A 14,092-nucleotide genomic window follows, 5' to 3' on the forward strand; every position below is an offset into this window, starting at 1 on the left:
ACACAATACTGCTGTTACTATAAGTGATCTCACTCGTCACTAATGGCTGCCCTCAGGATAAGAAATGTGCACAAAAGGAAATGTGCACTTATTTGCATGTGCATTCTCAGCTTCTTCTTGTATAAATATCTCAGGTAAGTGTTTTCAGTTTGAGCTTCTTTTAGGCTGTGCTTTTTAGTGACTTAAACATTGGCATTACTGAAATAACATATTTAGTATAATCAAGTGTAGCCATTTTATTGTAGCCTTTTACTCAAAAGCTTCAGAAAATATTCATAATTTTAGATAATACATTAGATATGTGGATGTAATTATGACATGATAAAGAACAATACAAATGTACTAGTTTAAAGGAGTGTGTTGAAGTTTGTCTTGCCTCTACATAGTGATGTGTTCTTTCACCTCTGTGATGTTTTTTGTCAACTTAAGACTTCTGCAAATTCCTCTTAAGCATGTGATATGGTCAGTTTAAACACAATGGCCCATGTGTCACATAATGTGATTTGTGACAAAAACAATCATCTAATTCTCCTCCAGCATGCCATCAAGGGTGTGGAGGGTCAGCAGAAAAGGGGGCCTGAGTGCCAACATGTCACAGTTCACTCTGGAGGGAGAGCCCTTCCGTATTTTGGGGGGATCCATCCACTATTTCCGTGTGCCTAGGGCCTACTGGAGAGACCGCCTAATGAAGATGAAGGCCTGTGGCATAAATACCCTGACTACGTAGGATGACTACTACTACACTTGTGTTGTATTACAGAAGGCGTGCCACCTGTTTAATGATAACTGAGAGTATCTTTGCAGATATGTGCCATGGAGCCTGCACCAGCCAGAGAAGGGTGTTTTTAACTTCCACACACAGCTGGATTTAGAGTAAGGGGAATGTTGCCGTAATTGTCCTCAATACACTCTTCATGATTAATTATTGTGCAGCATGTTGCTTGTTGGTGTGTGGATCATGCGCTCCTTAAGCGAAATATTCAGTTGGAAAATGTCCTTAATAAGATTTAAAACCTCTTGAACCACATTCTAAGCCGTACTAATAATGTTAACTGCTCTTTGGTGTTTTGGGAATACTCTCCCTTTCTTTTCATCATCTAAGCCCCAGTGCTCAAGGGAGAACCAAGAGTCAGTGTCTTGCCTGACAACAGTAGCATCTCCACAGCAACAGCAACTTATCAAGCAATTATCAACACGATGGTGATAAGTGAGGAGGGATGTGATGCCTCAGCCTTTCGCTGTTGTTACCAGGCATTCTTCACACCTCTCAAACAAGATGTGGAGTCTTAACCTTGTGCTTGTCCGGATAAAATGATGATTTTCTTTCTGAGTTTCAGAGCTTACATTAACCTTGCAGCTGAACTGGGATTGTGGGTGATTTTACGTCCAGGGCCCTACGTTTCCGCGGAGCTGGACTTAGGGGGATTGCCTAGGTAGTGCTGTTATTCTATGCACATAACTTTATCAGTCAACCTAGCAAACCAAGTTTTCTGTGTAAGTTTTAAAAGACACAGATTTGAGCCAAGAACATCTACACTGTCTGCCCCGGATAATTAATAATTACAGTATAAGTGAGCTTGGCCTCAAAACACAAAAGCACTTACTATACTACAACATGACATTTCTTTTGTTGTTGATTGCATACATAATGAAGAAGTCACATAGCTCTAAAGAAAGACTTTCTCAGCATTTACATATGTGTTCATTATTATTAAACTCACTTTTGCTCCATTGTTTTTTCGAGCTTAAGTGAAAACTGAGAAAGTTGTTTTGTTTCCCCTTATAGCTGGCTCCTCAGAGATGAGAGCATGAAACTGAGAACAAGTCACCCAGGCTTTACTCAGGCTGTCAACACTTACTTTGACAAACTTATACCAAAAATGGTTCCACTACAGGTAAGTTTTTATCAGTGAAGTGGAAAACAAGCCTTTCTTAGCTTCAGCTTGTTTAACTTGAGGTCATGCTTGTGTATTTAAGTTCAAGAAAGGAGGTCCCATCATTGCTGTGCAGGTCGAAAATGAATATGGATCCTTTGCAGCGGATCAAAGTTACCTGCTTTTCATAAAAGAGGTGACATATTTGGCTTGTTTCATAAAAATTACCACTAAAATCAAAAATTGTATCTATCCTTCGGATGAGTTCACCTTTTTTGTTGTTATATTTAATTTCTTTTTCAAAAGGCTTTACTGTCCAGAGGGATCACGGAGCTCTTGCTCACATCAGATAACCTTCAAACTTTGAAGTTAGGAGGTGTTGATGGAGGTACAGCAATGTACACACATAAAAATACACACATGCACACATGGATAGTTTAACGTTTCAGTTTTTCTCTTGCAGCAATCAAGTTGGTGAAGTTACAGAAGCTAAATCAGAGACACATACAGGATCTGAGTTCTGTTCAGGTGTGTATCTTACTTTCCACAGTGGTTTACTGCCCATCAAAGACAAACCGTTTTATGAACTGACATGTGGATTTTCAGCTCAACAGTGCCTCCATGGTGATGGAATACTGGACAGGCTGGTATGATGTGTGGGGGGAAGTGCACCATGTGCTGCCACCAGAGGGTAAGGCAGGTCCGCCTCTTGATCAGTGACTTTAGAAGTTCACATCTCTTTAATGGTTCCTACTAGTGCTACATAAAAACATAATAAGTATCTCTGGTTTGGCCATGAACCCTCCTTGAGGTAGACTTCACTCTTCCTCACACCATGCAGGCCCAGTAGAGCAAAAGTTTGCTCTTCTCATTCAGACAGGGTTTCATGACTGCCCACTGTGGGTTTCCATGCTCAGAAAATATCCTAAAGGTTTTCTGAAATGATATTGTTATAACCTTTGACCCTGTAGCTTTTTGCATGAGAGATGTAATCTCCATTCCAACTGCTAATTCAAATCTAAAAATCAGCATCGTATCACTTTTGCATGGGCAGCTGGCATATACAACACACTGTATAAAAAAACAGAAATGTTAATCAAGCATGTTTCTCTTAGTGCATGAGTGTTGTAACACTATGATCTTTACATTGCAAAGAAAGACTTTGTGAGTATGTTGAACATGTTGCCAGATGTGGTGTCCACCGTGAGGGGGATTCTGAGGCGAGGCATGTCCGTCAATCTCTACATGTTCCACGGAGGATCCAGTTTTGGGTTCATGAGCGGGGCACTCGATGATCCTTCCTACAGAGCGTTAGTCTCCAGCTACGGTTGGTCCCTCTCTGTTGTTTGCTCTGCCAGAAACAAATTAGCACTGGTTTCCATGCAAATTCACATAGACTTCGTTTGAATGTAAAAGCACTGGAGAACGCTGTATGTGTCTGTAGTTTCCACAGCAACATTGACCCAACAAGTAGCAGTGCATGACAGTTAAGTCACAATATGATGTTCTTCAGATTATGATGCTCCTTTATCTGAAGCTGGAGATTACACTCCAAAGTACCATCTTCTTAGAGATTTACTTTCTCGACATAACAGTAAGTTAAAAATGAGAATACAGTACATTCATGCTGGTGCTAACTTGCGTGATTAGTTTTGACCTCTCTGTGCAGCAAGAGGAGACAGTTTTCCAGACATACCAGCCCTGCATCACCGGGAAGCTTATGAACCTGCTATCATGTACCAGCACCTTTCATTATGGGATGCTTTGAGCTTCACTGAAGAAGTATGTTTCACAAAGATCATCTGCGAATATTTGCAAGTGAGAAGACTCCACTTTGCTCTCGGATTAATTATTTCCATATCCCTGCAGCCTTTTAAGTCATCCGAGCCTATAAGCATGGAGAATCTGCCCGTTAACCACGGGAGTGGCCAGTCGTATGGCTACACTCTGTACGAGACTACCATCAGTAGTGGAGGATTGCTGAAGTCAGGAGATCATGTCCGAGACCGCGCCCTGGTGAGTCACCGTCACCGTACACGACTGTAACTTTTTATGATGAGGTTGTCTTATTTTTTTTTTTTTTAATTCTATTTTTTTTGCGATGTAAAATGAAGATTAGAAGGAAAACACACCTTATATCAACATGTCACATATTCAGTCAACATTATCAGCCTCCAAGGTGCAATGAAACCCTAAAAACCTGAACAATGAGTTTGGATTATTTATTAAAACTTTCCATGGTGAGACATTCCATAATATTAATGCCCCAATTTAGTTCACTTTTGAACCAAAATAAATACATACACATACAAAACATCTTTTTTTCTGTACACAAAATGAATGAAAATTGAGTTAGTTAAAATGATTATCGCCCAAATGAGTTTTACCTTCAAACCTCACCTGAGGAACCAATTAACTTTCAAACCTCCCCTGTGCAATCAATCAGCATTTGAACCTCACTGGAAGAACTCCATGAGCATGCCACTTCAACACTTTTAATTCAGGGACATTTATTTTTCCTTTTTAAGTGATTTCAATGCGAAAATGTTAAAGAAATCGGTCCAGATCTGACAGAGCAGAGGATGCTCATCTGAAAGGTTATACCACCAGTGCCAGATGTTTTTCTGTATTTAGGACAGCTGTATGCACGGCTGGCACAAGCCTTCATGGGGCCCTAAGCATCAGCAGTGTTTGACTATTACTGGTGCTTGATACAATGTAAATTTATTTGCATTATTTGCAGTCGATTTACATTATTACAATGTCACTCTGGCAATGGCTTTTAGCCTTACTGGGGTAGAAACCTCAGAGAATTGTTTTAGTATTATTTTGTACTTTTTCATTTTTCATTTTTTATTGTCTTCTCCACTCCAGAGGGACAAATATTTTATTTGTTCCCATCCTAATCACAGGCTTATGTTCTTAAATGACATTTGCCCTCTGTACCAGGGGCTCCTGGGTATATGAATAACCACGCTCACTAAAATGTTATTTCATTTGATGAAAGTTGAGCTGATGTGTTTCAGAATCTAAATGGTCTTTGTTGTACCAGGTGTTTGTAGACAGAAGTTACATTGGCCTGTTCAAGCGTCGGAGCGTGGAGCTTGCTGTTCCTGATGGTAAGGTATGAACGACGAACACAAACATTTTATTAGCTGCTTTTATTAGATGCTGAAGCAGTGTGTTACTGGTTGCAAAATCTTAGACTTATAACTATTTGCTCCCTTCAGGGACAGCGTACCTTGAGTTTATTGGTGGAAAACTGTGGCCGAGTTTACCGTGGAAGAGATCTTGACAAACAACATAAAGGTCATTGACATTTCATTGCTGCAGATCTACCAAATCCCCCCCATACTCAGTGAGTAGTGATGACTAACCCTTTTTTGTTTTGTGCTCTTGCAGGATTAGTGGGCGACATTATATTAAACAATATACCATTGCGCAACTTTACAATATACAGCCTGGATATGAAACCCAGATTTATTGATAGGTTTGTAAACTTAACTGAATCTAAGACTTTGCATTTTATGTTCATTTTTCACATTAATATTATATTTAAAGTATCCTCATTTCAGTCTTTATCAGGCAACTTGGAAAACCCTCCCTGAAAGTCCCAGTTTCCCTGGATTTTTCATGGGGAGGTTGTTTGTATACGGGTATCCGAGTGACACGTTTGTGAAGCTACCAGTAAGTCAAATAAAACATGTGCATATACAACATGTGATGAAAATGGTATAAATATGTTGTCATAATTAAATCACAAACACAATTTTACTTACACAATAAAGGATTGAAATGACCAAAGGCCTTACGGTGCAGCAGCTAAAGAAAAAATATAACAGATGTGCAAATGTTGCGTATATAAGAATAAAAATTATAAATATAAAAAACTATTAAAAAAAAGTCCTGTATATACAAGTAGAAGAAAGGAATTGGTGGAGTGGATGAATTTGTACATATATACACACAGTATGACAGGTTTCTTGATGAGTTAGTCCTTAGTGTGAGTTGGGGGAGCAGCATGGTGAGGGGGGAGAGCAGGTACAGAGGTCAGTTTCCTGACGGCCGGGTGGATGAAGCTTCCCCTCAGTCTGCTGGTCCTGACCCGCAGACTCCGCAGCCTCCTCCCTGATGGCAGCAGACAGAGGAAGCTGTGTGAGGGCTGGGTGGCATCACCTGCAATGGAGAATGCTTGAGTAGTAGTTTGAAGGTGTAAAATAGTTTCTGTGTATTTGTGGTGCAGCTAATTTGGTCATTTTGGCAGTTTTGGTAGCTTTCCTGTTGAATGCAAAGGTTGATAGGAGAGTCTGTTAGTTTTCAAAATCAGCAGCGTTGTGGATTTACGTATGCCATTTTCTCTCAGGGACTCTGAGAGAGTAAGATACCCCCTAGCTTCTGGATGGTATCCGTAAGCCATTTATGGACTCGGGCTATCCAAGGAAAGGCTCAGTGTGGAGCAGAGAGCTTTAGTGGCATCACCGACCTCGACTGAGGAAAATGTGCTGAGAGGAAGTGGAGCAAAGGCGATCACAGGAGTATGGAGATATAAAACCAGCAGTGGTGAGGCAGAAGACAGTTCTGGGAAACAAACAGTGAAACAAATAAAGCAGTGGTCAGAGGCCTGGAGAGGCATGACTGTGTGACAGTCTGCAGCACAGTTTTTAAGTCAGAAGAGTAGATATTCGTGTTCTGAAATGTAAGGACAGAAAAGTGTCTACTTCTGTCGGAGGACTGAAGGTAATAAGGATTTCTGCATCCATGCACATTATACTTTCTGTGCACACTGGAGATAAGAGGAACATGGTAGCTGGAGGTGCTGAAGGTGCAAGGACAGGAACAGGACAGTTTGAATTATGGACTTACACAAGTAGATTTGCAAAGAGCGCTGTTTAAAGGGTTTAATTAACAACACTTAGCGATTAGAATTGATAACCTGTCATGACCACCAAGATTGCAAGAGAAAAGGATGGTTTTGGGTCTTGTTCACACTGCCCTGATAACCTAAAACTCGCAACAATAAGACACACTGGATGCTTTTATTAAGTGCTCCGCAGTACACAGAGCAGAGTGATGTAAACTGTTGTCCCTGACGACTTGTGAGCTTGTCCTGAACTAGAATGGAGAAATTAAAAATGTCAGTGCCAATAATTTCTTCCTGATGTAGCTACTTTTTATCACAACTGTAGTTCAATATACCTATTATGTATCCATCAGAGTCTTCATCAACTACTTGTGTGTTTTTTGGGTCTACAGGGTTGGGAGAAAGGTGTTGTGTTTATAAACGGACTGAATCTGGGCCGCTACTGGTCAATTGGCCCACAGCAGACTCTTTACCTCCCAGGACCTTTTCTCAATAGTGGAATTAACCAGGTAAAGTTGTGCTGCGACAAGTGTAGTAATGTAATGTAGTAATGTAATCTAGTTATGGATTTTGATACTGCATTTGCATTTGCACACTGAACTGGAATTATTATTAGACATGTTGGTTATGTTTTTTTAGTTTATTTGGGGAATGTTTTCACATATATTTCATTAAGCTTGGTTATACAGTACAATGGATGAGATATGAGAGTAAATGAGAATAAAATAATTGATTTTTGATGTTAAAAATCTGTGTAAAATCATACAAACCAAAACGTTCAAAGTCTACAGCTTTCCCTCTGGAAAAAGTTTGAAGAAAAGCGTGAAAAACTCACTTGTCAGACTTTTCAGAGGTTATTTATCCCCTGATAAGCACCATAGGAAAATAATGGTCAGGAAGATTCAGACGATTATTTACTGTATTTGATGATGAAGAAATTTCTTTGACCAGCAGATATTAGGCTGCTTTAGTGTGTCAACATAATAATGTAAGTTTATGAGGTTCGGACTTGTTCTGAGTTGAAAGTAATAATACTAATACTAATACTACGGTAATACTAATACTAATATGAATACAAATAATACTAATACTAATACTAATACTAATACTACTACTACCACTACTACTACTACTACTACTACTACTACTACTACTACTAATAATAATAATAATAATAATAATAATAATAATAATAATAATTATTATTATTATTATTATTGTTTGACCAAGTCAAACCTTAATTTAAACATGTAACCAACAAAAAATAAGTAACTGTCAGAATAATAAATGGAAAAGAAAGGATGTCTAGTGGGGACTTCAGATTAACGCCATTATTATTATAACTAGCCTTTCTAAAGTTGATTACTGCACATTGATACTACATATTTGTTTATTTTTATGTTATTTTAGTGGATATATGATGTTAAATGTCAAATATTTTATTTGAAATAAGATATTCAATGGGAAATAGCAATATGATCTATATTTCTTTGGAATAACCAGTTATGGTCTTTTTTCTGCCTCCATCTGTTATGCCACTTGGCTTTTTGGTCTAGATTTACATGTTTACCGGTACATTAATTTTTGTCTTTGAGAGAATTTTGATGACATGTAACAATTAGTAAAAACAGAAGTTAGAGCCAAGGTTTGTAACTTCCCTCTCTCTCTTTTTCTCTGTTCAAATACATAAGGTCATTGTGTTCGAGGAGCAAGAGGGCGACTACAAGGTCCAGTTTGAGGATATGCCTGATCTGGGCATGGCAGTGGACATCCAGTAACCGGCATCACATCCTGGATGGGAGTACTACTGAAGAAATATTGTTTTTGTTCGAAACAAAAATAAAGGGCTTATTAGATGTGGGCTTAGACAAATACAGTGGCATGATTGTTGTTGAAGTCGTCATTGTTGAATGGGGAACCTCAAATTCAGCAAAAAACAACAACATTTCAACATCTGGTCACATCAACTACAAGTCAAAGAGACAGATGTGGTTGTATGATAGTATGATGTATGATGAGTTTTCTATGTACATACAATAGGCTACCTTTGGTGGAGATGAATCTTTACACATTGAGCAGAATTATGATGCACATCTTGCTGATGAGTTTAAATTTCTGACATGGAACATCACTTATTGAATATTAGTTGTCAGTTTTTATTGCCTGTGTGAACATATTGGAGAATGTTTCATTTGTAAAATCAAGAAAATAGCCCAATCTGTTTAGACCCAAGCAGAGTCATATCAGTATAATACCCTTCTCATGAAGTGAAAATTGAAGGTTTTATATGTTTATATGTCACATGACTGTCTTTATCTATTTAAAGTCAGAGTTTGAGAATACATTTACATTTAAAAAGGTGCAGATGTGAGTCAAGTATGTGTGAAACCATAACTTGCTTGGAATAACAAGAATGTATGATGCAAAGACAACACATTTTTTTCAATTATGGCTCAATATTTAATTGATTCTCATAAGCATAACTCACATAAACAACAAACAACAAGTGCTCCAAAACTTTAATATGACTCATTTCAAAGCCTGTGAAGTCTCAAGACCAGTATCAAAACTGAGTTTACCCTAAAATATGACAGGAGCCCAGCGGTGTTGTAGCTTGTCAGGAACAAACCAGTCCTACAGTTTCAATATAATAAACACCACTCTGTGATGTGTGTCTGTGCAGTGTTGTCATCGAGTGTGAATTTGTCTTAAAGTCTGGGATGTGCTTGCAGTTCAGACCGCGTACGCATCATGGCCGCCACGTGTATCCAGCGTTCATTTCACTCGTCGACGTGCACGTTCTCAAAAAGACCCTGAACGCGTACGCGACCTGCAGTTCTCGCTGTGGCCACGAGTGGCGCTGGTCCCGGTCTGATACCAGCTGGTCCCGGTCAGATACCAGCTGGTCCCGGTCTGATACCAGCTGGTCCCGGTCAGATACCAGCTGGTCCCGGTCTGATACCAGCTGGTCCCGGTCAGATACCAGCTGGTCCTGGTCAGATACCAGCTGGTCCCGGTCTGATACCAGCTGGTCCCGGTCTGATACCAGCTGGTCCCGGTCTGATACCAGCTGGTCCCGGTCTGATACCAGCTGGTCCCGGTCAGATACCAGCTGGTCCCGGTCAGATACCAGCTGGTCCCGGTCTGATACCAGCTGGTCCCGCTCAGATACCAGCTGGTCCCGGTCAGATACCAGCTGGTCCGGTCAGATACCAGCTGGCCACAAGTGACGACGCGGAGGTCGCTGGCGCCGTTTCCCTTTGCCGAGATCGCAACCAAAGCAATGTTATAATCTCCTACATAATCCAATGTTGTCATGTTAACTTGTTCGTTGTTCTAATCTGCTACTGCTACTACCGCTACTACTAAATATTTAATCACTTTTCCAACTGTTGCTCTGCTTACTGCCCCCTATCAGTGACCGCCGGTACGGCGTGCTCTCCTCGCGTAATACGCGAGCGACGTTGCGGTTGGTGGTGCAGGCGAACGGACGTGAACGGACGCGAACGCAAGCACCAACAGCAATTATATCCCAGGCTTAAGAGGAAGCAGAACTCCTAATTAGCGATGACTTCACAGTGCTGTCTAAATAGCTTACTGTTGTACAGTACAAATAGACTGCCTTAGATCCCATCAGTCCGATCCGTCAGACAGTGCTGATTCACCTCAAACAAGGACTTCTTTTATTCCTTTGCGCAGCCCTGTGCCCGACAGCCCGCGTCGCTCAGAACAACAGGGTTCTAACAAGTGCTGACTGGATGCTTGGCTGGTGCTGTCTGCGCTGCATGAGGGGGCTCTTTATTGTGTGCTCTTCCAGCCTTTTCATCAGTTTAAGTTGGGTAACCGCCTTTGTCTCAGCTCTATGAGTAGACGTTCATTGGCAAGCTCCTCCAGGCAATTCCCACCAGTGCTGACCACTGCTGACCACTGCTCAGTGCTGAACAGGGAGCCTTGTTTTTGTGCAACTGTGCTTTGACACTATGTGTTCAGTACATTAATATGGCTTTGTGCAGCGTCCTGGGATGCCGTGTTTCCGAGGAAGTTCAGCTACAGTGCTGATGTAACATTTGTGGCCATGAGAGCTCTGAGCTTGCTTTGAACCCAGGCAGACACCAGTGGAGTTTCCTTCCCTGAAACAATAAATTAACACCTAAGAAGGGCAAGAATAAAAAAAATAAGAGGGGTTAACAGCCGTTATAGAGGATTTGTGAGGGTGATACCATGTCATGTATCAGTTTTTATGAGTTTATAACTTGGAACGGATTGGTGATGGTCATTACATCATCATTTCATATTATTTCTTTTTAAAAACACCAGTGCATCTGACTTGGTGCAAAAAATGATACTTCATATTAGCCAAAGTCCAGATTTAAAGCATACCACATAGTCTAGGGAAGGGTGTATGTGGAATATCTGAAGACTTATATCAGAACGTTGTTTAGTCATTTGAAAACGGCCCATCTGAGACTAAATTTATGCCCATTTATTATAGATGGATGCAAAGCAATGCGTAAAAACACTGTCCATGAAGCATTATTTATAACTATATTGTTGATGTTTCCAGATCAAAAGTTTACAGCTTTTATGATCAGGTGCACTGACCATACCAGGCCCCTATTTATGCATTTAAATGCACTCTTGAAAGGAAATTGATTTGTTTAGACCCTACTCCCCTGCGTGGGTTCTCTCCGGGTACTCCGGCTTCCTCCCACAGTCCAAAAACATGCATATTACCGGTAGGTTAATTGGTGATTCTAAATTGCCCGTAGGTGTGAGCATGGGTGTGCATGGTTTGTGTGTATATGTGGCCCTGCGATGGACTGGTGACCTGTCCAGGGTGTAACCCCTGCCTCTCACCTGAAATGAGCTGGGATAGACTCCAGCAGACCCCCGTGACCCTGCAAAGGATAAAGCGGGTATAGATAATGGATGGATAGACCCTACTCATTTCTCGCCTCATTCAACACAGCTTTACAAATATCAAGCCTTCAATACCTCTTTCTAAAGTGACAAGTTTGATATGTATCAAGGTATTTCACCAAAAATTACAAATATAAATGGATATAAAAGTCACGATGCCACATGTATGGGGTAAGATTTCATTGCAATTACTTCATTAGCTGATTCATTTTGATCAGGACTCGTGTAATGGAACCAAACAGATCAACGATACAAGCCACACAATGATCTGAAATCTTAAGGGAGCAGTTGGCAGTCCAGGTCATCGTTACTTACTAAAACAAGAGTTCATACAGACCTTATTATTAAAAACAAAACAAAAAAAAACCCCAACATAACAAAAACCACACACATTTTATTCTCCTCTGTCAAACTTCGTGAAGGCCTTTTTCTGTTTTTGTGGAGGAAAAAGAGGATGCAGTTGCTGATGGACAGGAGAAGAAAGACTCCATCGTGGATGAAGCATCAGAAGATGAAAGTGAGTCAGGTGGAATATCAAGATGTGTCTGCCATTCTGGGTGATGACACTGGCCTTGAGTACCAACTTCTAAAGCACCAAAAATGTGCATGCCATCTTCTGAATGTCTTATCGACAGTTGATCCCACTCTAGCAGAAGTTGGCAAAGGAAACACAGAGGAGGCTGTCTCGGTTTGCGTTGCAGGCAAAATGTACTGGCCTGAGGAAAAAAACCAGCAGGTCCAGCACAGTGTTTAAAAGAGTGGAATATAAATGTAAACTGGAGTCTCTATGACACAGTCACACCTGTAGAACGAGAGGTTCGTAATTTGCAATGTATGCACAGCATTGGAGATCAAAATGTAAGTTGGTAAACCTCAGTTTGCTTACAGAATACAGAAATTCACTATGTACTTTAGTTTTCTCACATGACTTTATGATGATGAAACACCAAGGCTGTAGCAAAGAAGGCTCAACAGTGTCTGCACTCCTTGAGAGTGCTCAGGAAGAACAACATCAGCTAGAAGCTGCTGACAACCTTCTACCGGTCCTCTATTGAGAGCATCCCGACCTACTGCATCCCGGTGTGGTTCTCCCACTGCACTGAGGCAGAACGGAAGAAGCTCCAAAGAGTGGTCAACACGGCACAGAGGATCATGGGCTGCCCCCCCTTCCCTTCATGTACCTTTCATGTCCATCCACTGGAGGTCTGGGTCTGTAACGCTCTTCCTCAAATCAAGAGATTGTCACTCAAAGTCAACACTTCCAGCATCTCAGCTTGTGAGAGACTCTTCAGTCACGCAGGGCTTCATTTTACTGCTAAATGATCACACAACTTCACTAGAAAAACCTCGACAGCCAACTACTGCTGACTGTCTACCATTATTCATTCATTCCTCATTCATACTTGGTGGTGGTAAACTACGTGAGGAGCCACAGCTGCCCTGGGGCAGACTGACCAATCCACGCCGAACGGCCTCTCCGACCCCCACCAGAACATTCATACACATTCACACACCAGTCATGCCCTCACTTGAGGCAAGGAGGTTGAAGTCTCTCGCCCAAGGACGCAATGACAGCAGACTGGGGTTCGAACCACCAATCCTTTTACCATTGGATAACCCGCTCCACCACCTGACCCACACATTACAGTTTATGATGTTGTCAGCTGTTACACAGTTATACACAGCTGTCCCTTGTGTGATGTAAAGGAACGCGTTTAAGTTCAAAGCTAACCGTCAGTGCTGTTTTCAAAGTTTCAAAATGGCAAGGAAAAGGATTATCTAACAAGAATATCTTGGCGAAGCAACGTTTTAGAATTAAGAGACCCCTTTTATTATTTCCATTCTTTACTTGGCACAAGAGCATGACAACTGTACAGTCTGGGCACTTCTCTTCCCTCTTAATTGTCCCAATTAGATGAACCATAACTGCCCTCTAGTGGCTAAAGAACGCCACAATATTGTAAATAAAGAGTTGAAAACAAAGTTATTCTAACTTTATGGGTAACGGTGTATGTATAAAATGTAAACAGATCTAGAGCCTGATGCTGGAAACACATCTGGAAAATCAGCAGCTTAATTGATGACAGTTGAAAGTGTCAGGCTAAGACATAAAAAGAGCACCTGCCAGGGACAAAGGACGATTTTTGAATCCATATACAATATTACTCTACACACCTGTACCGATTTTGCAATACCGTATCCAGGACATGAGCAGTTGCACAATTTATGAGAAATGCCCAAATGGTGTATTTCTTGTGGGATATTTCCTACTGTATGTGCCACTGATCAGTGTACCTTGCATAATATACCCAAAATGCAATGTACCGCCAAGCTGCGTTGATTTCATATCACATTGATTTCATATTAGCTGAAATTATATAAAGCAATAATCTTTTTCTGACGTGAGTTAGATGAAGTAGCTTGCAGCCACAGCAAA

The 14,092-nt window shown here is 40.8% G+C and overlaps 2 protein-coding genes across 5 annotated transcripts in view; one reads left to right on the top strand and one right to left on the bottom strand.

The window, feature by feature from the left end:
• LOC133459868 (beta-galactosidase-1-like protein 2) lies at positions 1-9,165 on the top strand. Its single transcript, XM_061740209.1, is given in 18 exon segments — positions 1-134; positions 538-723; positions 805-873; positions 1,338-1,433; positions 1,787-1,895; positions 1,978-2,070; positions 2,181-2,262; positions 2,338-2,402; positions 2,481-2,565; positions 3,064-3,201; positions 3,388-3,656; positions 3,744-3,890; positions 4,927-4,998; positions 5,105-5,183; positions 5,277-5,364; positions 5,450-5,561; positions 7,128-7,244; positions 8,427-9,165. Coding segments are annotated over 18 exon segments (1,986 nt in total). The 5' UTR covers positions 1-42; the 3' UTR covers positions 8,514-9,165.
• The window catches only part of b3gat1b (beta-1,3-glucuronyltransferase 1 (glucuronosyltransferase P) b), a 30,915-nt gene continuing 20,031 nt past the window's right edge, over positions 3,209-14,092 (bottom strand). Inside the window, exons 6-7 of one of the 4 annotated variants that reach the window (XR_009784073.1) lie at positions 11,593-11,633; positions 4,115-6,050 (exon numbers count right to left, since the gene is read on the bottom strand). The gene's annotated coding sequence lies outside the window, so the exon portion shown is untranslated. Of the gene's footprint in view, positions 3,226-4,114; positions 6,051-6,088; positions 6,453-11,592; positions 11,634-14,092 lie in introns of those variants that run through there. The other 3 variants (XR_009784074.1, XM_061740208.1, XM_061740206.1) reach the window with 3 other exon arrangements.

The sequence above is a fragment of the Cololabis saira genome, chromosome 14 (genome assembly GCF_033807715.1).
Source record: "Cololabis saira isolate AMF1-May2022 chromosome 14, fColSai1.1, whole genome shotgun sequence".
NCBI lineage: Eukaryota > Metazoa > Chordata > Actinopteri > Beloniformes > Belonidae > Cololabis > Cololabis saira.